The sequence below is a fragment of the Peromyscus leucopus genome, chromosome 6 (genome assembly GCF_004664715.2).
Source record: "Peromyscus leucopus breed LL Stock chromosome 6, UCI_PerLeu_2.1, whole genome shotgun sequence".
In the NCBI taxonomy this organism is placed as follows: Eukaryota; Metazoa; Chordata; class Mammalia; order Rodentia; family Cricetidae; genus Peromyscus; species Peromyscus leucopus.
In genome coordinates this window covers 83,182,023-83,208,419 of record NC_051068.1, presented here as the reverse complement: position 1 = coordinate 83,208,419, position 26,397 = coordinate 83,182,023, and the positions used below count along the sequence as shown (strand labels likewise).

General features: G+C 47.1%; 1 protein-coding gene across 6 annotated transcripts in view; it reads right to left on the bottom strand.

The window, feature by feature from the left end:
* Positions 1-26,162, bottom strand: part of Aknad1 (AKNA domain containing 1) — a 35,353-nt gene extending 9,191 nt beyond the window's left edge. For 3 of the 6 annotated variants that reach the window (XM_037207005.1, XM_037207010.1, XM_037207009.1), the window contains exons 1-7: positions 26,079-26,162; positions 21,278-22,363; positions 20,070-20,109; positions 19,779-19,924; positions 19,604-19,666; positions 9,735-9,862; positions 1,927-2,024 (exon numbers count right to left, since the gene is read on the bottom strand). In XM_037207005.1, coding sequence (XP_037062900.1) covers positions 1,927-2,024; positions 9,735-9,862; positions 19,604-19,666; positions 19,779-19,924; positions 20,070-20,109; positions 21,278-22,303 — 1,501 coding nt within the window. In that variant the 5' untranslated portion in view covers positions 22,304-22,363; positions 26,079-26,162. Of the gene's footprint in view, positions 1-1,926; positions 2,025-9,734; positions 9,863-19,603; positions 19,667-19,778; positions 19,925-20,069; positions 20,110-21,277; positions 22,364-25,927 lie in introns of all 6 variants that reach the window. The other 3 variants (XM_037207008.1, XM_037207006.1, XM_037207007.1) reach the window with 3 other exon arrangements.
* Between the last annotated feature and the right edge of the window lie 235 nt (positions 26,163-26,397).

The following is a 26,397-nucleotide window of genomic DNA, read 5'->3' as shown; positions in this document are numbered from 1 at the left end:
AGTTAATTTCTTGGAGTTGTACTTCCTTGTCTGTAAAATGAAGATAATACCCATCTCACAAAGGTGCTATAATAATTAAAAGATACTATGCCAGCACTCCTTACATTAAAATCAAGGACCCAGAGGGTTGGAGCGACCCAGCAGTTAAGAGCATCTGCTGCTCTTGCAGAAGATCCAGGTTCTGTTCCCAGCACCCACATGGTAGCTCACAATCATCTGTTACTCTGGTTCCAGGAGATCTGATACTCTCCTCTGGCTTCCACCAGGGTGAAGCATGCATGTGGTATGCATATATCCACATAGTCAAACACTATACACATAACAACAAGTAAGCCAGGCATAGTGGTGCATGCTTTTAATCCCAGCACTCGGGAGACAGAGGCAGGTGGATCTCTGTGAGTTTGAGGCCAGCCTGGTCTACAGAGCGAGTTCCAGGACAGCCAGGGCCATATAGAGAGACCCTGCTTCAAATAAATACATCTTTTTTAAAACCTCAGCTACATAGAAAATTTGAGGCCAGCCTAGGCCACATGAAACCCTGTTTCAAAAAACAAAAAGCCTCCCCAGGAAGAAATCATCACAGAATATTCAGTCCCCCAGCTGCAGATAGGCTCCCAAAGGCATCCTGATAAGTAAAGTATAAACCATTTCAGTATCCAGGTCTTCCTAAGGCTAAGTGAACAGTTCTGAGGATTCTTTTAAGTTTAAACTGAGACATTACAAATGCTTTATTACTTTATTTAAAAATAACAAGGGCTGGGATGTGGGTTGGTGGCAGAGCTCTTAGCCTGTGTGAAGCCCTGGGCTCAGTCCTCTGCACCATCAATGACAGCAACAAGAAGTGGCAGAGGGCCACCTGCCTGTCATCCTCACTGCCCAACTGAAGCAGGAGTATCCAGTTTGGGAACAGCGTAGGCAACATAGCAATACTTTCCCTTTGAAAATAAATAAAGTAATGAATTTGTCCTATGTTAACAAAGTAATATATTTTAAGTAAAAAACAAAAAGCAAAAAAAAAAAAACCAAAACATTTTTTTCCCAAAAATGAAACCCAAAACTAAAGAGAAGAGTGTCATCATTTCATGCTTTGGTAACTATCTTTGGCTTCATAGCTGGGAACTGGGTTCCAAGACAGCATCTCTATTGACATATTACCATAGTGGCCTTATATCCCTACAGTACAATACTATTGAGTAAAGGAAGGACCTCCTTGCGAGGGCTTTGAAAGCTCCAGGTGTAAGTGTTGAGTTTAGCAAGTGATCAGTCCATGAAGCCTATCATTTGAAGATTTATTTATGTGAGTGAGTGTGTTTGTGTGTGTGTGTGTGCTCAGGTATCCATGGAGACCAGAAGAGGGCATTAGATTTCTTGTGAGCCTCCCAAACTTGAGTTCTGGGAACGGAATCCTAATCCTCTGCGAGAGCAACAAGTATTCTTTGCCGCTGAACCACCAGGCCTCCTGGTCATCCCTCTGTCACCCTCAGCAGTCTGGCCAGAGTACGTTTCTCTGCTCTACACTGTCTTTGGAGCAAGGCTCTTATGACTGACGTCATTAAGTCCCCCGTATTCACGCCCTCTTGGCTCCCACCCCAAGCTGTCCTGGCTTCTGTGAGATGAACATGAACGAGTCAGCAGCACCTCCCACAGGCCTGGTAACCTTACCAGGTGCAGTTCTGGGTCCTGCCGGGAGCATGGTGACAGGCGTAGAGTCCGTCTAGAGGCCAGGATTGGTACTTCATTCTGCTGAGCCATTTCTTAGTTAAATGGCCCATTACTAGTTCTTCGAATTTTGAAAAAGGTTAACAAACGCCATCCTAGTCAAATGCCGAGCTGTGACAACGGCAGATGGCAAGCTGGTACTCACTGTGAGCAGACCTCACAGAGGGATCTTTAACAAGCACGTGCACCCCAACCGCTCCAGCTTACCGAGAGGTGAATCATGGCACAGTGTTTTCTCATGGATGGTACTGGAAAACTTTCCATAGTTGGTCCTTCTGTGGCCCCCTTTCTCCATTTTCTGTTTCCTAAAAGGAAAAAAAAATGAAGTCTCAAAATTATAGTGTTAGTATGGGTAAGCTGAAGTGTTAAACTTCCCTGATATTCTCCAGGCTGGTTGAGGTAGTTCAGTGGGTAGGGTCATTTGTCACCAAGCCTGATGGCTTAAGTTTGATCCCCACATCATGGAAGGAGAGAACTGATGCCCACAAATTGACCTCTGACCTCCACATATATGCCATGGCATACACACACACACACACACACACACACACACACACACACACAAACACACACACTACTTTAAGATGTAAAAAAGAATTTGCAGTACAGAGTTGTAAGAATTGGTGTTTTCTTCATAATGCTATTTCAAAATCAGTTTTTTGGGCTTGGGAGATTTTTGTTTGTTTGTTTGTTTTTCAGGCAAGATCTCACGCTAGTTCAGGCTGGCCAGAAACAATAATTCTGCCTCCAGCCTCCACAGTGCTGGGACTTCAGGCCAAGCCACCACACCTGTCTCAGAGCAGTGCTTGTCTGGAGAAAAAAGCACGTTTACATTAGTACTGGATTGCATCGCTCTGACCCTCTAAGTACAAGCTAAACCGCATCCAGGAAAGTGGATTGAGGAGCTGATGGCTGGGAGCCTGGAGTTCACGTTAATAGCATACGGCCACCAGGGGGCGTCAGGAAGACACAAGTACAGTCAGGAGACCTCTCTGGCCTGTGTAATTTCAGCCTCCCTCCACACAGATTCTAACTCCTCCAAAAGAATTTTAATTACTAACAGCTCCCAACAATGCTCTTGCTCAGCCCTGGGATACAGTAACAAGTCCTGGAGGAAAGTGTACGTTCTAATGTGAAAGGCATGGCGTCCAGGACATCCTGGTGCAGACGGGACAGGGTTGCCCAAGGCTAGTTAGAGAACTTGAAGCATTACTGAGCAAACACATGTCAGTCCAGCTGTGCCTAAGCCTGCTGGTAGTGGAGAGGGGAACCCATTTGGGGTTCCTGAGGTTGGGACTGGAAAGCCAGGCCCTTTCCAGCCCTTTCTTCCTCTTGGAAAAACATGCTCTCCTCCTGAGTCATGTATTTTCTCACACCTCATTTGGTGTCTCCACCCTCTGCCTCTGGGGCCTGTGAACATCTGCTCTCCGAGTGGGAAACTTGGATGTCGTTCAAGCGAGTGCAGTCCAACGCATCAATTACATTTCTCTGCTGCTTTTAGACTCCTTTCTGCACTGAGATCTTCTGGCCAAACAGAGCCGCCAAGAGCAATTCTGCTGGAAAAGGCAGTTTTTCAGCCAGACAAAGCGGCTAACATATACCCTCCAATCCCAAATCCGGCCTCTGACATAGCACATTGGGATGTGAATTAATATGTCACATCAGCGTATTTACATTTAGGCGATTTACAATTTGTGCATTATCAAACTCCATAAAGAGCTTAACCCCTCGATGACAGTTAAATTGAGACTTTTAACACAAAGTGCACAGCTTTCTTCCAGTGAATAATTCCTCAGGGCTGTCACGGACGTTACCAAGATTCAATTCCTGAGTTCTGTGTAAGACCTCCCACAGTGGAGTCACTTGTGGGATTTTACACTGAGTTGGGCGTATCTTCCCACCTTCTTCTCCATTTTTTTTTTTTTTTTTTTTTTTTTTTGGTTTTTCGAGACAGGGTTTCTCTGTGTAGCTTTGCGCCTTTCCTGGAACTCACTTGGTAGCCCAGGCTGACCTCGAACTCACAAAGACCCGCCTGGCTCTGCCTCCCGAGTGCTGGGATTAAAGGCGTGCGCCACCATTATGGAACTATGTAGACCAGGCTGGCCTCTAACTCAGAGATCTCGCCTCTCCTAGGATTAAAGGTGTGTCACCAGGCCCAGCAATCAAAATCTTTTATAAATGTCAAAATATTTCATTAGACCTAATAAAAATCTCTTTTAAGGATCCGAAATCTGGATTGCTGATTAATTCAATACCCTGAAGATCACAAACCTGAGCTGCCCGGGTGAGCAAGCTTCGTCGGGCGGCATTCTGTGCTCCGAGAGCTCAGAGGCGCAGTCCCACGCAAAGGCTGGAAGCGCTGGCCCATCCCAGGCCATGCGTGGTCCTCTATAGCCCAACCCCACGCTGCTGTTTCTTTTTCTTGGGGCGGGACGTAATAAAGCACTCGTGACAGGTGGCTTCCATGGAGGAGCGCTTTCTAACAGGAAGTGACAGTCCTCCGGGGCTTGTCATCCGCTCTTATTGGAGCGCATTATGTACTTAAACAGCGGTTGCAAAACAGCCCTTCCCTCCTTGACCCTTGACCCTTCCAGGTAAATCAGCTGAGCTTTGTACCAGGAGGTGGTGCCTCGCCTAACTGATAGGAGCTGCAGACGTCCTGAAAGCGCACAGGCCAACTGCTGTTCCAGGGGGTGTTTCAAAGTGTTGCCGACTTCTCATTAGGGTTTTTATAGCTTCCAGCCTGTTAAAGCTGAAGGATTTCTTCCTTAGGAATTCAAAGGTCTGTCCTGAGAAGAGGAATGAGGCTTGTTTCCCGTGAGATTTGGGGGCTCATGTGAGACCAAATAGGAAAGACTGCATGTGTGTGTGTGTGTGTGTGTGTGTGTGTGTGTGTGTGTGTGTGTGTGTATGTGTGTGTGTGTATGTGTGTTGCAGGCACGTGAATGAGTATGTCGGTATACATGCTTGCAGAGGCCACTGATCTCCACCTTATTGCTTTGAGACAGGATCTCTTACTGAACTGGAAGGGTGGCTGACCATTGAGCTTCCAGGTTCATCCTGTCCTTGTGGAGACACACACACACACACACTCCTGCAAATGTGAGGGATACAGACATCCGAAGCCATGTCATGCTTTTTATGGAGGTTTGGGGGATTTGCACTCAGAGCTTCGTCTTGCACAGCAAGTATTCTTACCCACAGAGCCAACCCCGGGAAAGATTTTTGCTCACCACAGATAGCAGTGCAGGAGAGAGCTAGTCTTCACTGCGGACTGTGATGCCCCAGCCGGGCAGTGTTCAGTCTGCAGAGTGTGGTGCGCATGCTGTGGCTGGTTCCTCCTTAGGGATGCTCATCAGAATCACCGGGGAGGCTATAATGAATGGCTCCTACCAGACCACCCCTCCCAGCAATGCTGGCAAGGTAGGTGGGGTGGGGGGCGTGTTCATTGTTGAAAAAAACTTCTGCAAGGATTTTGGATGCTCTCTGCAGTCAAGAACCAGCGATGACTGATTTTCAAAGTGAGGGGGAACCCAGCCCTGAGATCCAGGCTTCTGCAGCCAGCCAGTGGCTTAGTTTAGCTGTTATCCATGCTCACCAGGATTATGAAGCCATCACTGCCTTCCACCCATCTTCAAGAAGCCCTCACCACCAAGGAGGGGGCGGCAGAAAGCCCAGTGCGGCTGGGGCGCCATCATATCTGCATGTACCTGCCTTCCCCAGACACTGTAGGATTCTCCTGTGCCACAAAACACAGCTCAGACCTGGATAACTTCGCCACATCAGGACCAGAGATAATTGCCAGGCAACTCGTATGGATAGGAAGTGAGCCCGGGGGACCAGAGGAAAGAGATCTCCCTTAGCTCTGATAGCTCTCACTGTGGACAGAGCCTCTCATGGCCCGGTTTGGAGAAGGGAAGCTTCGGTCCTATTTGCGCTTCTTTCTTCCTCCAAAAGTATTTTGAAATCTGGAGTACAGATGAGAGAGAATACGTCCCCTTCCCCGATGCTCACCTTATTTTCAAAGTCCTCCACCCTCCACCCCAAGATGAACAGATTTGGGGAGTCATAGGGATTTTCTTTTGTTGCAAGGATGCAGTGAATCCATGCCAAGCAAGTGATCTACAGCCTGCCCCCCGACGATGCTTTTTAATGGTCTATTTGGAGCGTGTGTGTGTGTGTGTGTGTGTGTGTGTGTGTGTGTGTGTGTGTGTGCATCACATGCCATGGTGTATGTGTGGCAGTCAGAAGACAAGTTTCAGAATCATATTCCACCTTCCACCTTGCTGAGACGGGTCTCTCTTGCTTCTTCCTTCCTTTCTTCTTCTTTCTTTCTTTCCTTCTTTCTTTCTTTCTTTCTTTCTTCTTTTTCTTTCTTTCTTTCTTTCTTCCTTCCTTTCTTTCTTTCTTTCCTTCTTTCTTGTTTTTTCTGAGACAGGGTTTCTCTGTGTAGACTAAGCTGGGCTGGAACTCGCTCTATAGACCAGGTTGGCCTCGAAATCTGGTCTCTCTTGTTCCTGTGGATGCCCTGTGTGGTTTGGGCCAGCACTGCCCTGTCCCCACCTCCCAGCTCTCTGAAGGAGAGCCGCTGCATCGGTCTTTAACATGTGGATTCCCGGGTCCAGGGATCACATTTGAGTCCTCAGGCTTAGACAGTCAGCGCTTTTACCACTGAGCTATCATCCCCCAGCCTCTAGAAGAGAACCTTTAAACCACTGGATACTCCAGCTCAAAGTTTTTTTGTTTGTTTTCCAAAGAAATGTATTCATTCATGAACTAGCATGAGATCTAGGGACCACTGGCAGCCTCAGTGGTGGGAACACACACACACTCCTTAAACACGTCCAATTGCACAACTGAATGCACGGGCTGACAGGCCTGCCATGCCGTTTGGCCACAGTCCTCTCACCCCTCACGTAAACAACATAAACGCCCCCTTTCCACCATTATAAATGAGACTGGCACAAACATTACCACACGCGTGGGGTTTTCCACATTTTGAATTACTTCCTGAGGAAACATCTGGGCCAAAGGTTTCGAGCGTGTTTGTGCGATGACGCGTCTTCCAGATCGCCTTCTATAAGTTTCGTGATTGGATTAGACAGCTGCCAGGGATGTGGGTGCCTCAGCTTGACTACGCCTTACTCAGCACCAAGAAGAATCTCCTGAAAATGTTTTCGCTGACTTAAGGTAGGGGGGAGCAAGATGTGTGAGTTGGCATCTTTTCTAGTTTCAAAGAAGGTAAATGCTTCTCTCACGGTTTTTTGTTTGTTTGTTTTCTTTCCTATTCACTTTTGAACTCCCATCCTACTTGATCATTAATTTTTTGAAGTGCTTCAGTATTTTTTTTTTCCTTTGTGGAGAGAAACAACCACAGTCCGTGCTGTTTTCCCATTGTGTTCCAGATGCTTCTCATGCACCTCATCTGTGACTTTCTGTCGTCCCAGCTCTGCCGGCTGCACTTTGATGATGGACAGAATTGGACGCAGGGAACTTGCCAAGGTCACAGGAGAGTGAGCCGCCATCTCCCCTTTCCCATGTGACTCACACGAGTGTGTTCTTAACCCCAGTTCTGCTTCCTTGTTGGAGCCCTGGACAGAACGAAGATTTCCACACCAACAATACACACTCTTCTACTTTCCCAACTGTCTGCCTTAAAATAAATAAATAAATAACTGAGGCTTTGGCGTTACCTATGTAGGTACAGAGTTGGTGTCAGAGAAAGCGTGAGTAGCCACTAAAGGAACACTGGTGAATTTCACCAATGGTCAACAGAAACCAACAGGGAGACACCAGGTTTTACCTCCCCCACCCTTAGCAAAGGTTGGGAAGACAAGACTCTCTGGGGCGGGCTGAAGTAGGAGAGCCTGGCATTCCCACGTAGAAGTGGGTCCTGAACACTGGCATCCAACTGCTTCTCGGGAAGGTTAGGTGTGCACTGTGTGACCCATGACCTTTCTAGGGGAAATTTCTTTTAGGGAAAGGTTCTCGTTCTGTATCTCTAGCTGGCCCAGAACTCACTGTGTAGACCAGGCTGGCCTCAAGCAATCCTCCTGCCTCTGCTTTCCAAGTACTAGGACTACAGGAATGTGTTACCATTCCTGACCGGGAACTTTTCTCTACCCCTTCATTATTTCTGAGTGCTTTTGTAATAAGAATATTACTTGTTTTTTGTTTTTTTTGTTTTTTTGTTTTTTTTTTTGAGACAGGGTTTCATGTAGCCCAGGCTAGCCTTGATCTCCTGTTCCTCCTGCCTCTACCTGCCACCACACCTGGCTCTCATATTTATAGTTCCCCTGCCATTTTCCCTCTTTTCTTCTTGTATTACCACTAAGCTCACAGAGTCATCCCCACACTTAACATTTAAACTACAGTCAGCAGCAGAATGGAGACGTCCTCAAACGATTTGGGAGACCTAGGTTTTATTATCTTTCCTGTCATTTGTCCCATGTAGGCCTCACCCCTCTGAAGTATTCCTCCTCGGCAAAAGGTCTTTATAAACCAAAGCTCCCAACCAACAGAATTATTGTATTAGTGTTATTTTCTGCCTATTACAATTAGGTTGTAATTTTGTCAACTGGACACAAGTTACAGTCATGTGGAAAGAGGAAATTGAATTTGAGGAAAAACCTCCATCAAACCTGCAGCCAAGCATGTGGGTCATTTTCTGGATTAATGATTGATGTGGGAGGGCCCAGCCACTTGGGATGGTGCCATCCCCGTGCAGGTGGTCCTGGTTGTATAAAGAAGTAGGCCGGGTAGGCCATTGGGGGAAAAGCCAGGAAGCAGCGTCTCTCCACGGCCTCTGCTTCAGTTCCTGCTCTGACTTCCCTCAATGGTGCACGTGACCTGTGAGGTGAAAGAAACTCTCCCCTCCCCACATTACTTCAGGTCACCGTCTTTATCATGGCAATAGAAACCCAGTCGCGACATCGACCCGAGATATTTACTCCAAGTATTTCTGACTCATTCACAGTGAAATACCCTGTAGATCCTGGTTACCCAAATGCTCATCCCCGAATGGGAACCAGCACCACTGGCACCACCTGGGCTCTAACTACGGAAGCACACAGTCTTACCGGAACCACTGAATCAATGCCCATTTTTCAGTAAGATGCAGGGCTGACTCCTAGGCCCAGAGAAGCCCTGGTCCGGGTTCCCCAAGTCCCTCCAGAACTGGAAGGGTGGGAGACATTAGCCACAGTGGTATCACCAGGCTGCCCGAGAGGTGTAGAGCCTGAGCTGAGGTAGAACTGAGTGGTAAACTGAGTTTGTGATGCCAGGGCTCTGGGGTCAGGTGAGCCAGTCGATCTAACAATCCCAATGTTCATCATACTCAACAACAAGGTTTTGGAATTTGAGTTTGGGCACCGAGGGTCGAACCTCGGGCTCCGTGCATGCTAACTCTGTGCTCTACTCCTGAACCACATCCCTAATCTTTTCCAGTTGTTTAAAATTTTGAGACAGGTGCTCATGAAGTTGCCCTGGCTGGCCTGGAACTCGCAACCTGGGCAGGCCTCCAGAGTAGCTAGAATTGCAGGCAAGCACCACAGGCCTGGCAACAAAAATTTTAATTAAGGAGCCAACAGAGCAAGCGGTATGGAATCAGGTGATGCTCACAGGATCAGAGCAGCCTGATGGCCGTTTGATCCGTTTAATCCTGGGCAATATTCCTACTTGGTCTATGTAGGTAAGTAGGTTTTGTTGTTGTTTGTTTTTTATATAAAGAGGAAGAGAAGGCAGTGTGCATGTTAACATTAATTTCTGAACTTCCTTCTCCAGGTGGGGAAAGGCCCATGGAAATTTAGTTCAGTGCTCCTGGGCCTGTAGAAGGAGCGACCTATGGGACAGTGTTGTGAGGATGTCCTGCAGCTACTGTCCCTCTGTCATTCTTGGCTGTGTGGGACCTTGGCCCTCTGCCTCTGGGCTGTGTGGCCGGATGCAGGCAGGAGCCCCCACCCCATCCCACTTCAGGCCCGACACCGAGGGGTGGAGGCATCCCGGAGAGGACTCACATCTTTGGGGCCAGCTCACTGAGCTCCTTGGAGGTGACCTCCTGTGGCCCTGCCTCGGGCAGCCCTGTCACCTCCCTTCTTCGTGAGCTCCGGGGTCCTGGAACACAGCCAGCGTGCTCCTTGGTCATCTGCAGGAACACACAGAAGGAGCCATTAGGACTGCGGGCCGTAGGAAACGACTCAATCAGGTCAGCACCCAAACACCCCCAAGGTTTACCTGGCTTTACCTCCTGTCCTTTGCTCCAGGCTCTTCACCTTGCCGGGGTCTCACCTTAGGACTTAGTTTAAATGCCCCTGGCCGCCTTCTGCCCCTTAGGATGGGACCTCCCATGCTTACTCTAGGTCATATCCCATTACTTAATAGACATGACAAGCTAACAGCCAGGCGGTACCTCACTCTGAGCCCTGCCCTGTTTTAAGTACCTGACATCCATTAGCTCATCTAAATGAGCTAACCACCCGGCCAGGCAGGCATTGTTCTCCCCATTTTCCAGAGGAGGGAACTGAGGCACAGAGAGGTTGCATAACTGTCCCGAGATCACAAAGCTGATAAGTGACAAACTAATGTTTGAACTGAGGTGATCTGGTCTCAGAGCCGTGCAGGATGCATTGTTACCCCTCAAGGCCCTTTTTATCATTCTGCAGTCATTCCGACTCTTCCTCACAGAGGCATACGTATCTCCGTGGCAGGTGATTTTCTGTCCTATACTACAGTCTTAGAAAAGTGCCTAGGGTTTACCAATAATCGCTGTAAGGATGAATGGATTGCTGAATGAGTAGGGTTATTCGTAGACTCTCGGGACTATATACTTTATATACTTATTGGAATATCTAGATGTCATCCCTTCACCACAGTTGCTGTGAACTTTAGGACCACATAATGAGCAAGTGCAGACTTGTTGGGCAATGGCTGAGCCTCCTCAGGCTCCTCCCACTGCTAACTCAGGTTCAGGCGTAGGGGGACATCATGCTGAGAACCTGAAGCTAATCCAGATTCAGGCTTAGCAGGGTACCACCACCCCAGTGGCGGCGTCCTGGGCGGCACTGAGATTGTTGTTAAGTCTAAAGGGCTCCCGGGCTTCTGATATGGAGCTCCCACCCCATGTCAGGTATTTAGGATGTCGGGGCACAAAACAAGTCAGACTCAAGCTAAGATTTCCCAAGGGCTGGGACAAGGAATCCTGCTTCGTAAGAGGGGGAGGGGGAGGCACACAGAACGCTATTCCTCTGAAGCTGGCCTTTGACTAAGTGAGGTTTGGCCAGGAAGCAAGCGCCTGGAGGAGGCAGGCATACCTCTTTGGAAGAGTTTACACTTATATAATATCTTGGCTTTAGCTGACAAAAGCTTCATTCAGATTTGGAATATCCCCTTCAGGCTGGGTCTTCATTACTGCATGAAACTAAAGAGCCTGGTGAAGGCAATTATTTAGATGACTCAGTTTCTCAGAATTCTAGCGCAGTCTGAATTGTTCTGATAATTGAGGCTGAATTGGGTGTGGTGGCTGATGTATGTAATCCCTGTACTCTGGGAGGCAGAGGCAGGAGAACCAGTCCAAGTTTGAGGATAGTCTGGTCTTTGTGGCGAGTTCTAAGACAGCCTGGGCTACATAGCAAGACCCCATCATAAAAAAAAGTTAAATACAAGGGCCGGGAGGATGCTCAGCTGATAAAGTGCCTGTGGTGCAAAAACTGAGCACCAAAGAGCAGAGAAAGCTACTGCAGGTTGATTCTCAAGCCTGCAGGTATAGAAAAGCCAAAAGATTCTAACGTTCGAGACAGAATGCAGAAGGGGACTCAGAGGAAACCATTAGTTTACGGCGGATGGAGAGATGGTTTGGCAGTTAAGAGCACTTGCTGCTCTTCCAGAGGACCTGAGTCTGATTCCCAGCAGCCACATCAGGCGACTCACCTTAACTCTTGCCACAAAGGAATCCTCTGCCTCTGCCTCCACTCAGGTACATATACCCACACAGAGACAAGTACACATAATTAAAAACAATATTTTAAAGAGGCGGCATAAAATTAGGAAGAAAATTCTTTATCCAGGCATGAGCCGCGGGAGTTTTGTTATTCACCCGGAAGAGCTAGCTCTTTAGCGTCTTGTCATTTTGAACTGCAGTGCTGAAGCCTAAACTACTGCAGTGTCTCAAAAATTAACACTTGAAATAGCTTCCAATCATGAGAAGCTGGCTCCATTTTAAACAATATGACTCATGAGGCTTTGGCAAGTCAAAGATTAAGACAGAATCCAGCAGGCCCACGAACTGAGAGTGCTTCTCATAAACAGTGCTTCTCCTGGTGCCGTGTTAGGCTGGCAGCTGCTGGATTGCCTCATCTGAGGCTGAAGAGGACACAGATCCACAGCATCCAGGGTGAGGGGAGAGCACTGGGGGAGAGAAGGGGCCCAAGGACACGGGTGTGCATCAGTTTTCCCTTTACGATCTTCAAGTAGTACAACTAACTCGAAGATTACCCCGTTCACTTCTTGAGTGGATACATACAGGCGTATTCTGGGCTGTATAGTCGGCCCTCAAGCTAGGGACAACAGCTCATAAACAGGACCCTGGGCTGTGTTATTCATGTCCCCTGTCTTCAGGCAGGAAGGACAATGCACATGTGCCCGAGGGGCATCCTGTTTAGAGTTTTGTTCCAGCTGTCCAGGCTCCAATCCTCGCTCACTGCTTCCAATGTCTCCTCTCTACCCTGGCATGATTAACCTTGCTTCTCTGGACCTGATGATGTCAAGGTCACTCATGCTTGCTTTTTCCCCCCATTATTATTTTGTGTGTGTGTGTGTGTGTGTGTGTGTGTGTGTCTGTGTGTGTGTGTGTGTCTGTGTGTGTGTCTGTGTGTGTGTCTGTGTGTGTGTCTGTGTGTCTGTGTATGCAAGTGTGCTACAGCACTTGTGTGGAGGTCAAAGGCGTGGAAGCTGGTTCTCTCCTGTCTGTGGACCCCAGGGTATAAACTCAGGTCATCAGGCCTGACAACATAGGCCTTTACCTCCTGAGCTGTCTGGCCAGCTGCTAAAGAAGCTACTCATTTCCCGTGAGTTGGATGCTAAGGCTTTCTGCTGAGCTGTTGAAAGGGAACCCAGTTCTGTATTGAGGATCAAACCTAAGTGAGCATGAGAAGCAAACCACATCCCCAGCTCCCACTCTCACGGTCCTAAGAGCTGTGATTCTGAGGAAATACTTGTTAATGTGAATTTACAGGAGGGCAAATAAAAATCCCCAGGCGGTGGTGGCACACACCTTTAATCCCAGCACTCGGGAGGCAGAGCCAGGTAGATCTCTGTGAATTCAAGGCCAGTCTGGTCTACAGAGTGAGATCCAGGACAGGCACCAAAACTACACAGAGAAACCCTGTCTCAAAAAACCAAAAAAAGAAAAAAATTCTACAAATAATCTAACAAATTTGTTATGAATATATGTACATATATAAGAACATACTTTATCCAACACTCACCTAAATAACTTTGGATTAAATAGGAAATTTTAAAAAAGGGAATCAGGGCTGATGAGATGGCTCAATACTTAAAAGTACTTGCCACCCAAGCCTGACAACCTGAGTCATCACGTGAAAAACTGGATGCATATGATGGTGCACAGCTGTACGCAGCTGTAATCCCAGAACACCTGTGGTGGGGTGGGAGCAGGAAACAAGAGAATCATCCAGGACCTTCAGACCAACTGGCCTGGCACAGACTCGCCTCAACCATGAGAAAGGAAAGAACCAACACCCAAAAGTTGTCCTCTGCCTCCCACATGCATGCCATGACACTCATGTACCCACATTCATACACAAGCACACACACACACACACACACACACACACACACACACACACACACAAATAAACAAAAATTGGAGATTGGGGGCAAGGAGAGACCGTAACTTAAGACAAAGAAGTGAGGGCTGGAGACACAGTTCAGTGGTGGCGTGCTTGCCTAGGACCTCAGTGCCTATCCTGGTGCTGTGTTAAGACACTATGACCAAGACAACTTACAGGAGGAAGGACTTATTTGGACTAACAGTTCCAGAGGGATAGAGTCCATCATGGCAGCATGCAGCAAGCATGGCAGCTGGAACTGAGAGCTCACATCTTCAAATGCAAGCATGAAGAAAAACAAAACAAACAAACGAACAACAACAAAGCAAAAATGAACGGGAAATGATACAAGTCTTTGAAGTCTCAAAACCTGCCTCCAATGACATACTTCCTCCGACAAGGCTGCATCTCCTAAATCTCCCCAAACAGATCTACCGTCTGGGGACCAAGTGTTCAAATACATGAGCCTGTTGAGGACATTCTCATGCAAAGCACCATATCCAGCACACACAAGGCCCTGGCTTCAAGCTCCAGTGGGAATAAAACGTGAGATGAGAGAGCGAGACCCCAGGAAGTATAAAGTGGAGGGCTCAAGGACATGCCTGGAGACTGCAGGTGGTAGCTAAAGAAAAAAAAAAAAGACATGGAGATATAGGAAAGACATTTAGGAGGGAATTTGTGTTCTTTTCTGTAAAATGGAAGACAAGACTGTATTCTGGAAATATCAGAGGGAAGGGATTGATGGAGATAGACTAATTTCTTGACTACAGATTCTTCTGTTAATGTGTAAAAAAACAAATGCCTATTGGATAGATGCTAATGAGCAAGACACATCAGATCCAAAATTATTGAATCCAAAATATTGCATATTAATTTGTGTGTATGCGTGTTGCTAGGACTTTGTGAGTGCTAGGTAAGCATGGTGTCGCTGAGATATATCCTGTTTTTTAAAATCTATTTATCCATTTCTTTAGTTGAGATGGAGTCTCATGGAGCCCAGGCTAGCCTGAAACTCACAGAATAGCTGAGGATGATCTAGAATTGCTAATCCTTTTGTCTCCATCTCCCAAATGCAGTTGATGGTTGTGTGCAGCTCTACATGCTTGATTTTGATTTTGAGATAGGATCTTATGTAGCCCAGCCTGGCCTTGAACTCACTAGGTAGCCAATGCTGGCTTTGAACTCCTGTGTGCTGAGATTACAGGTGTTCAGCACCACACCTGGCTTCAAAAGGTAACATGGTTTTAATAAGAGCACAGCTACCAGAGAAGCAAGCAATTAATTACTCAACAAATTTGCCAAATTCTTGCCCCTGTAGGAGACATTATCTACATTAGCTACTGGGTAGACCTCTGCTAACATTTGGCACTCTGCAAGACCCCGATATTGCATGGGATGCTGCCCATTGCCCTGTTAGCCCACACAAGACTAAAGCCCCAACATCGCATGGATGCTGCCCATTGCCCTGTTAGCCCACACAAGACTAAAGCCCCAACATCGCATGGATGCTGCCCATTGCCCTGTTAGCCCACATGAGGCTGAGAGCCCGTCTTGAGCTTTCGGCCCTTGCTTGTCCTGACGTGGCTCCAAATAAGTGTGGGGAAAGACTGAGTCCCTCCCTTCTCCCAGGGTAGAGAACTTCTCCCGTATATGGGATATAATTGCAGTTCAAACCCTTTTGATTTATATTCATACCAGACACAGTGTGGTTGTAGCTAGGATATAAATAAACATTGTATAACTTTGGTCTCACTGTGGACAGAGGCCTGTCTTGAAAATGGCTGCCAAAATGAGAGATTCCTTGGAAAACAAATATACTTACTCTATTAACTTCCTTTAAAAAAGCAGAAACATGTGGCAATTTTTCCCCCAGGAACAAAAATAAAAACAAGCCCCTGGGGGAAAACCAGTATTAAACCCATTGCCGCTGGCTAATTATGCAGCATTGACAGAAAGTAGGCAGCTTTCATTTATTTTTCTAAAAAGTAAAATTGTGCCCCAGGGAAAAATACCTCAGGATGCTTTTTCCACACGTCAGTTGTTAAAATATTTTGGCATCAAAATTTCCTGTTAAAATGCTATGAGTGGAAAGAGCTGAACTTGACAGATTCTAAGTCTACTCAATGGATTCTTTTAATTCATACCAGGAAATTCATGAAAATAAGCTTAGCCTGGCGCTCTGGAATGAATTCTAAAATTACTTAGAGTGGAGAGGGAAGAGAATGAATCCACAAAAATGGAAGTTCAATATGAGGGTGAATCCAAGTGTCTCATATGACAACAAAGGCCATTCATCGTTTAAGCTTTAGCATTTTTCCTTTGTCGGGATCTATGGGCCCCCGACCCGCAATCTAAGCCATCTACAGAATGGGTATCCTGTTTGCATCATGTAGAGCTGGAAACCCATTAAGTCAAACTATCCTGAGTTGGTTTCATCTGCGTACACTCAATAGATTTCAGCTGCTATTACTACAGATTCCTATTAATACAGAAATGACTGGCCATGGCGACGCACACCTTTAATCCCAGCATGTTGGAGGCAGAGGCAGGTGGATCTCTGTGAGTTTGAGGCCAGCCTGGTTTGTACAGCAAGTTTCAAGCCAGCCCAAGCTACATAGTGAGACCCTGTTTTAAAAAAATAAATACTAAACATGAATAAACGTGACTTTGGAAACCTATTGGCTCTTGGGTATACAAATAGCTGGGCTGTTTTCCCTTCTCCCTATGGCTGCCCTCTGTCTTTCTCTGCAGGAGGCTGGCCCTGGCTCCACCGACTACCAGGACCCTTGTACCCTGGCTTCAGTAGTTGTCAGCCAAAAGAAGAGAGCAGCAGGAGAGAGGAGCTGGCTAAAGATGAGGCGAGAGTCCTGGTTTCTCCGATTCCCCCATTGTTGTCCCATCACAGACAGACTGGCTGCATCCTTCTACCAAAAGCCACAGACCCTCTCAGCTCCTCCTGCAGCTGCAGCTGCTCCCTTGGGCTGCAGGGCACGCATTTCCTCTGCTCCTTCAGGCCTGGGGATGAGGTAGCTCCCCACAGCCTGTATGAGTTTCCCTTAGCCTTGCCCAGGCTGCTGGAGAGCAATGCCTTTATTCAACTCTCCTCAGTTACGACATTCGCGTCAACCATCTGGTCCCTGCCAGGACGCTGATTGATACTGGACGTCTCACAGATGTCACTGGGGTTTTAGGATGGGAGGTGGAAGGGATGGGACAGGTCTGACTGAAGTGAGGAGGAGTAAAAGCACCAACTCGGGGCAGAGCAGAGTTCACAGTGCCCATGAATGTCCAAGGGGAGATGAACGCAGACACTGAGAGCCGTAGGCAAAAAGTGGGGGCTAGCCATTAGGACTCTAAGCTGGAAAACGGCAGTGGAAGCTATGAGAGGGGACTAGGTGGTCAAAATAAAGAGGGGAAGAAGGAAAGAGAAGGCAGGCGTAGTGGTGCATAGCTGTGATCCTCTGTATATGGGAGTCAGAGACAGGAGAACCATCTCCGGTTCAAGGCATCTACACAATGAGTTCTAGGTTAATCAGGGCTATATAATATGACTCGGTCTAAAAGAGCAAAGGGATTTGGGTATTTAAGTCACATTTCTGAAGCCGACATGATTTATCTCATTTCGTTTGCTAACAGTGCCGAGATTAAGGACATGCGACAATATGTCTAAAGTGACAAACCCCTTGCACCCTGCTGTACTAAGAAGGTTGGTTTTAGCCCTTCTTCCAACACTGACCGCTATGGGCCTGTAACTCTCAGACTGACCCCTAAGGGACCACTTTAGGTCCTAAAAGTCCCACCAGGAATGCTGGTTTAGCCTGTACAATCAGAAAGAAACTTCTTCAACTGAGGCCTCTGGGGGACAGTGACTCAAATCAGTTCTGCTTTGCTGGGCCCTTTAAAAGTCCGCATTCTTGTGCCAGGAGGTGGTGGCACACTCATTTGATCCCAATACTCAAGAGACAGAGGCAGGTGGATCTCTGTGAGTTCAAGGCCAGCCTGGTCTCCAGAGTGTGTTCCAGGACAGCCAGGCCCAAACAGAGAAACTCTGTCTGGAATAACCAAACCAAACCAAACCAAAACGTCTGCATTCTTCCATGTGGACTGTCCTTTGTCAATCATTTATTCCTTAGTCCTCCCTGGTCCCACCGGCTTCTAGATCTAGCTTCCAAGACTGGCCAGGGCCCTTAGGCCAGCTCGCTTGCTAAATCCACCCGTATCTTCCTTTCCTTGAGCACATGCTGCCATGCTGCCCACTCTGCTTCTCAAAACCTTCTTTCCCCTGGCTTCAGTGGTTCCGCTCCTTCAGGTCTGCTTGGCCCTGGGAGTCCTTCCTCTTTTGCCTCCTTTGTGGGTTGCTGTTTTTCCCCTGTTCCCCTTTGCCTGGGACTCTGTCGACCCTTTCCACTTATCACCCCATGACTATTTCACCAAAGCATCTGTTCTGACCCAAATACTGCTAAGGGTCAGGTCCATTGCTCCAACGTCCTGCTGCTGGATCTCCTCACTTGAAGGTCCTTAAGAGGACCTCAAACTTCCTAAGCTATGCTCGAGTTCTGGCCTGCTTGCCACACCCTTTCTGAACAGGATCCTCCACTTTGATTTCTGACTTGTTTTCCAAACCAGGACCCTGTAACAATCCACACCTCCTCCTCTTCTTGATTTTTTTCCCCTTTCAATCTGTCACCCCGTCTTCATTCCCACTGCCAGCATTGGTTCAGAACTTGCCCAGTATTGGCATCCTGACCAGTCCCTACCTCCAGTCTCTGCCCATGGCGCCTGCCATGCCCTGGCTTCAATTCCTTCCCCATTGCTCCACCATCAAACCCAGGATGCAATCCAAGCTCCTTTCGTGACATGGTCCTTGTCCGTCCCACTAGTCTCCGTGTGCACTCTGAGTTCAACCTGGTGAGTTAGGTGATCACACAGGTCCTCCTCACACTAGTTCCGTGTGGCCTCTGTGCTATTGCGCTTGCTGTTTCTTTTTGGTCTGGAAGATTCTTGTCCCCTCCTCTACCAAGCTCACTCTGTTCCTCTTGTAACACCCAAATGAGCAGTCCCTTTGAGGACCATCCAAAGCACCGCCCCCCTCAATGGCAAAGGATGAACTTCCGATAGGCTGCAATGTGCATCAGTTATCATGTCCCTCAAGCTGCATTTTAATGATCTCTTCATCAATCTGTTCCTAGCAGAATAAAAGACATTTGCAAAGGAGGTGTTTCTCTAGCTCCCTGCTGCATGGGACATTTAAAATGATGCTTGATAAGTGTTTTCTGAATGACAGAGCAGTTAATTAATATGACGAGTAAATGAATAAATAGATCAGTTAATTAATATGATGAGTAAACAAATAATCATTGGGTCCTTTCCTGGGTTTGGCCCATAGTGTGGGGTTTCTGTGACCTGGTTTGCCCTGAATATTGCTCAAACCTACATTAGGTCTTCTGGCTGTTCCCTGTGTTGACCGCATGGCCTAAACTCCATCTTCCACATCTTCAGCTCATGTTTCAACCTTTGCCCCTTTGCTACACTTCCATTTCCTATGACAGCAAAGCTGTTGTGGTGACAACAGGCATTTGTCATTTGATTGGCTGTGATCACAGGCATGGTTGTGGAAGCGTGCTGGAGGTGACAATCTGCAAGCCCTGCTTGGAGTTTCATTTCTAGGTGTTTTCAGAGTCTTGCATGTGAGTTGCCAGATACCAGCTACTTTTACAATCGGAATTTACCAGGACCCGTTCACTATGGACAAGGTCATCCTTTACAGTGGCTTCCATGGTCTCCTCTGGAACATTCCATGGTCTCAGGTTTATCATGAGGTGACTGGTGAGGTAATTACAGCTTCTTTGAGAAGAAAAGAAGGATAAATACATATAGAAACAGAATTCTAAACCATGTAGCTCCAGAAACTAAGATGGGCTGATTTTCCTTCCTCCTTTCTATTCCTACCGCTGTACAGACTGTCCAGTACTGTGGAAGCCTCCACATTTACCCACTGGAGTCCCCAAATAAAGATCGAAAAACTGAATTAAGTTCATTACCAGTCTGATGTCTTGTAAATGGCAGAGAGGGTCCTGTTTTATTCTTTTGGAAAATTCTTGTATCTGCAGTTTAAAAAAAATGCAATATTTCATTCATGGCATGGCCTCTTTTGTTTGGTGCACACACACACACACACACACACACACACACACACACACACACACTAAGTATTACCTTAGTCTTCAGTTGGTCAGTCTGTTCTTTCAGTTTCTGGCACATCTGTCTTCCTTGGGAGATCTTTTGAAATATGTAAGAATTTAGGGAAGGGTCTCTCTGAGTTGTTGGTGTCAACTTCAAGTGACATTTCACAGATTTAACTCCTATGCAAAAGAGGCTAAGTTTGGCTACCATTCATTTCGACTCAGCACAGTTTTACTAAATCTTACAAATAGGAATCTGTGACAATGAGCACCATTTTTATTAAGGTTTCAAAATGCTTCTCTAAGTAATAGTTTAAGACACTACCTGTGAGAGCTTCTTGGCAGGTGTGTGTGGCAGGCTCCATCTGCAAAATTAAAGAGTGAGAAGGCATTGGTCCTGAAGACTAACCCGTGACACTGTTGTTCAGAATGCCTTGTGTCCTGGTCATTGAGGAGGCAGCACAAAGCTATGGTCCAAGCTGTGATCGATGTGTTGAGGTAGAATTTCTCTGTGATGCTGTAATTCTGACTGAGTGACACTGGTTGTTGTTGCTCTAAGCCTCCGAGTTCTCGGTGGTAAAGTGGGGACAGTCGAGAATGTACTTTATAGGGCTACTCGGGACTAATTGGGGCACACATTCAGTCGACATGAATGTGCTGACACTAACATGTGGACTACTCCAACATTTCTCCTAGACGTAAGCTGCATGAGGGCAAGGACCACTGTCAATCTCGTCACAGCTCTGTGGCTGATGCTCTTGTTAATACCAAACACGGCAGCCAGATTCTAGGAATAATACAATATGCATTAAATGCTAAATGCATCAAGGTGGTGGTGGTGGTTCCTACTGCTGCAGGATGACTGGACAGGGGTTAAACTCTTGAGTGACTCACCTTAGGGTCTTGAGAAACATGCATGCCAGAGAGATACACGACTGTTCAACGTTGACTCTGACCATTATGGATATATATATCCAGTAAAGAAACCTATTGGGTCCAGCTCTCTAATTTAAGCTGATAGGACTGGTGGGGGAAGATATCAGAGGCTTGACCTCAAGCGCACTGACAAATTCAAGCACTGCTGAGGAGAGATAAGTGGACATCTACTCTTGATCCCATGATCCACAGGCCACTGAGAGCCGGCCACGTATGAAGGTGCTCTTGTAAAAAGAAAGAGGAACCCCAAAGCCTCCCAATATCACAGGAATGTAGATTTCTGTAAGACAGGAAACAGCCAGTCAGGCCAGGTGGGCTACTGGCTGCAGGTGTGTGTGTGTGTGTGTGTGTGTGTGTGTGTGTGTGTGTGTGTGCGTGTGGTGTTGTTGGAGTGTTTGTTTGTTTGTTTGTTTGAAATGGAGTCCCTTTATGGTCCTGGCTGACTTGGAACTCAAAATGTAGACCAGGCTGGCTTTGAACTTACATAGATCCTCTTGCCTTTGCCTCTAGAGTGCTGGGATTAAAGGTACATGCCACCATGCTCTCCAATACATTTCTTAAGTTCATCAGTATTGTTAGGGACCGTTCTCCACTTACCTGGGTTTCCTGTGAAGGTTCAGTAAGTTTCCTTTTTTGCTCTGGTTGATGTTTTCCAACACAATTTGGCCCAGACATGGTTCCTAAACTATCTTGCACAACTGTTGATTTATTTCTCAACCCAGGAGAAAAGCTGGCTTGGTTAGCTATTGTAAGTGGTTTATTAGTTATGGTATTTCTAGGGATTTTCACTTGGGGAGCAACCCTAGAAAAATCTGGAAGCTGGTAACGCACTTGACCTGGACTGTATTTGAACCGGTGGCCTGAACTTGCTTTTTCAGTCAGCCATCTCTGGGGTGTCTGCCCTTGGCAGTTTCTGTGTTCATCACCGGGACCTTTAGTTCTACTCATAAAGCTTGGAGCTTCTTGGTGGCTCTGCCCAGCAGCCACTGGTGTTTCTAAGGGAGAGCTGGTATCTCCTGTTGTGCCTGGAGAGAAGCTGGAACTACTGCTATTTTCTGTACCACTTTTGGAACTGGGTTGGTCAGTGAATTCTGGACTTTGTTCCTTGGGGCAATAGCTCTTTCCATAACGTGAAATGACACTTGTAAGAATGGCTGTGTCATCAAGACGGTCAGCATGCAAGGTCTCTGGGAGATTTTCATAGCCAAGGCCTTGTGCCCTTAAGAATTGCTCCCTGGAGAGTCGATGGAGTAAAACATCCGAAATGTGTGACTTTGGGGCATCTCCTTTATTAGCTGGAACACAAGAAGCCAAGGTGCACTGTTTATCTTTATCATGCCTATTGTTGACAACATTTGCAGTGACCACAGCTGTGTTCTGGCACATCTTACAGCAGGCAGACTTTTCCTGAGGGTCCTTTCCCGACAGAACAACGTCTTCCCAGACAGCAAGGTTGTTGTTTGTTGAGGTAAAGTTGTAAGAGCTGCACATCTTCATCTGAGAGAAGACCCCATCGTAAGGCAAGTCTTCCTGTTGTTTACAGGTTGTGTCTTCTGAAAAGTCGGCTTCATCCATGATGGTGTGGGCTGATGTCTGTGGTCCTCTGCTGCCTGGCCTTGGCATTCTTAATGGTCACAATATGTGGTCTGGCTTTCATTGAATGTCTGCACTGTGCGTTCTATGCTGTCAGAAGAGAAAACAGCTTCATTAGGAAATGTATCAGAATAATGTATGACACGATGCTTGTTCTGGTTTCTATGGAGGAAGAGAAACAGATGTTTTTCATTTAGAGAAATTCAATTACAGACCTGAAAGCAGAAATCTCAACCAAAGGATGACTCATCCTAAATACTGTTGAGAAAAAGGGTGAGGGGAGGGTAATAATTTTTAGCCATTAAATTTTAAGGAGATGTGCTCTGTACTTAACCATATCTTGATCACTCTCTTGGGAGGTACCATTTGGCGTTTGTTCTCTTCACTTCTCAGCCTTTTGGTGAAGATCAAATGTGGAGTTGTTCTCTCAGAGTGAGAGCTTGAAACCCAGGTAAAAGGTTATTTAGAGTTGCTACCCATTACTTATCTACACATCCCTGATGTCTCCGAGTCACGTGATGCTTGAAGCTGGCTCAGCTCAGACGTGGCCACTCAAGTTCTCCATTCTGTTGCCTTTTCTAAAGTAGTATTTTATTTTCTAATTGACATAATTGCAAATATTTGTGGCACACAATATGATTTTTTATACGTATATGAAGTAGTAGCATTTAAAAAATACAGGGTCTAACTGTTTAATTCTGACTGACCTGGGACTCACTATGCTAACCAGGTTGGCCTCCAATTCAAAGATCCGCCTGCCTCTGCCTCCCAAGCGGTAGGATTAAAGGCGAGCAGCACCACACTAGGCCTAAGAGTACCTTATTTATCACTTTGAACACATTATTTTTTATAGTGAAATATTCAAAATCTTCTTGCTGGGCGGTAGTGGTGCATGCCTTTAATCCCAGCACTTGGGAGCCAGAGGCAGGCGGATCTCTGTGAGTTCGAGGTCAGCCTGGTCTACAGAGCGAGATCCAGGAAAGGCGCAAAGCTACACAGAGAAACTCTGTCTCGAAAAACAAAACAAAACAAAAATCTTCTCTGCAAGCTATTTTGAAATATTTATCTTTGTCAAGTGCCTCATTGTGCACTAGACTATCAGGACATACTCTCCCTAGACTAACTTTGCAGCCATTGACCAGGTCCTCCCCATCCCTGCTACAGCTCTGCTAGCCATTGTTTTGCTCTCTGCTTCTATGGGATCAGCTTTTCAATTTTTGTGTGTGTGTGTGTGTGGTGTGGTGTGGTGTGTATGTGTGCACTGACTGAATGAGCATATGTTTGTGTGGGGGTGTGCTTGCACATGTGTGCATGTGGGGTCTCTGAGACAGGATCTCTCACTGAGCCTGGTGTTTACAATTGACTAGACAGGCTGGCCACGGAGCCCGAGGACCCTCCCTCCTCTGCTTGCTCAGCACTGGTTCTACAGGCACCTCACAGCACACCCGGCTTCTTACACGGGTGTTGGGGATCAAATGCAACTTCCCGTGCCATGCAGCAGGTGTTTTACAGACCCAGCCATCCCCCAGCATCGGATTAGCTTTTCTGGATTCTACATAGGAATGATCAAGTGCTTGGCTTCCTGTGCCCGGCTTACTTCACCTCACATAGGTCTCAGTGCTCTTTCCCCTCAGCTGTCTTCCAGTGGTTTCCTCTTGTTGTGTCTTAGAAGAGCATAGAACAGTGGCTCTCAAACTGTGGGCTGTGGCCCCTTTGGGAGTCACACATCAGATACCCAGCATATCAGATATTTACATTAGGATTCATAACAGTAGCAAAATTACAGTTACGAAGTAGCAACGAAATAATTTTATGGTGGGGGGGTCACCACCACATGAGGAACTGTATTAAAGGGTCTCAGCACGAGGAAAGTTGGGGACCACCGGCATAGAAGGACTGACAGGAATGTGCACAGGTGGGGTCTTTTGAATACCTGGGAGACAGGCTGCAGCCAAACATCCCTCTCCTGGGGCGGGGGGGACGGACCCAGGCCGGAAGCTTGCCAGGGAGGCTTTGCCTCAGCAAGTCCCTAGCAGCTGCCACAGCCCAGAGAGCAGGGTGGTGGCTGCCAAGTGTCTTGGGGATATTACTGGGAAATGGTCAGGGTACAGCTGGCTGCCACTGGGTACAAATGCTTTTTGCTACAGAAAATCTACAACATCCATTTAGAAGACTGCTCTTCTTGATTGATGAACACCTTAGAAGTAGTAAAATCACCTCAGCTTTTAGACGGCTCCTGCTCCCCAAGAGCACCAGTCAGGTCCTGAGCTGTACTGACGCAGGGTGACCATAACCACTGGCTAGCCCCGCCCATCTGATGATGGGGTTAAGTGAACAGATCTTTGAGGTCCTTCCTCATCCAGATTTTTATGTCCAAGAACTTGTGATTTATTAGTTAACCTCAAAGGCTGAAATAATATGCTTGACAAAGAAAAACATTGAACTAAATTTCCCTCCCCATTCCCCCTCAAAAAAAAAAAAAAAAAAAAAAAAAAAAAGAGGAGCAGAAACTTAAGGCACATGGGAAACACCAAACAACGATCATAGTTTGTGGTTGCACGCCAGTGTTAGAGAGCCCGGATTTTAAAGAGTGAAAACTGCTTTGGGGAGGGGAGGAAGAGACCATGGTCACAGGATTACTTTGCCATTTGTATAGAGGCAGACGCTGACTGCAGAGGGGATGGCACATCTGTGTGAGCAGAATTAGGGGAAGGCACATCCGTGTGAGCAGAATTACGGGTCACTCCAGCCCAAGCCGAAGGCAGCAGGAAATGTTTCCCGGGACAGACGAAGACACAATGGGAGAGCTGGAGTCAGCCCTGGACCTGGTTCTTCCGCCTCCAGCAGTTGCTGGATGGCATCTAGTCATTTAGTGTTCTCTCCCTCTCTTCCTCCTCATCTACCTTTTCTGTTGTTCTATGATAAGAACTCACTATAGCCAGCTGGCCTCAGGCTCCTGGGCTTACATGGCCCTTCCGCTTCAGCCTCCTGAGCAGCTGGACCTAATGGCACGTGTCTCTGTGCTTGGTTTTTATTTAACTTTTTCTGAGTCTGTTTTCCTTCTGGAAAAAAAAAATAGCAAAAAGGAATGAGAGTACCTAGTTCCCAGGACTTCTAGATGACGGCCTGACAGAAGGCGTGTGGGGCGTGTGGCACAGAGTGAGAGCGCAGCGGGCACAGGCTTAAAAATAAAAGCTCCCTGGGTGTGGTGGCGCACACTTTAATCCCAGCACTCGAGGCAGAGCAGGCGGATCTCTGTGAGTTCGAGGCCAGCCTGGTCTACGGAGTGAGTTCCAGGCCAGCCAGAGCAACATAGAGACCCTGCCGATAGATAGATAGATAGATAGATAGATAGATAGATAGATAGATAGATAGATAGGCGATAGACAAACAGATAAAGATAAAGGGCTGAAGAAATGGCTCAGTAGACAAAGGTACAAGCCCCATGTTCAAACCCTGGGAACCACACACAGGAGGACAAAACCAACTCTTGAAATTTGTCCTCTGATCTCCGCACACATGGTGTGGCACAACACAGCCACAGTCACACAGATTCTCTCTCTCTCTCTCTCTACACACACACACACACACACACACACACACACACACACACACACACACACACACACGCTGTTAAAAGAAAAAAGGAAAGACCTCACAAAGATGAGCCAGACGTCCAAGGAATTCCCTCATCACACACAGAAAAGCCAGCTTCAGAACCACCGTTGTCTCCCTGGGTGCACACAAGGCCCTTTTCTAGAACAAGGCACCCCACATCCTTTGATTATCACAACAAGCCCCTTACAGGCAGCTGGAAAGAACCGGAACATCTTCGCGATGCCACCCAGCGCAGTCTTGGAATCTGAAGGTGTCTTCTGAGAGATTCTGGTGAGAACCCAACAGAACTTTTGGCATCACAACTGCCCCCACAGTGACCTGAGTATTGTGAACTCAGCGGGGCTCGCAGTCACTCTGTGGAACAGAGGAGCCCCGGGGCCCCAGCCTGTGGGAACACCTTAGTCCAGCCCTGAGCAGAGGTGTGCAGGTACCCACCGGGCTGACAGCTCTTCCCAGTGCGGTTTACGACATCGTAAACTCTGAACTGGGTGCCGAAGCGCTGGCCT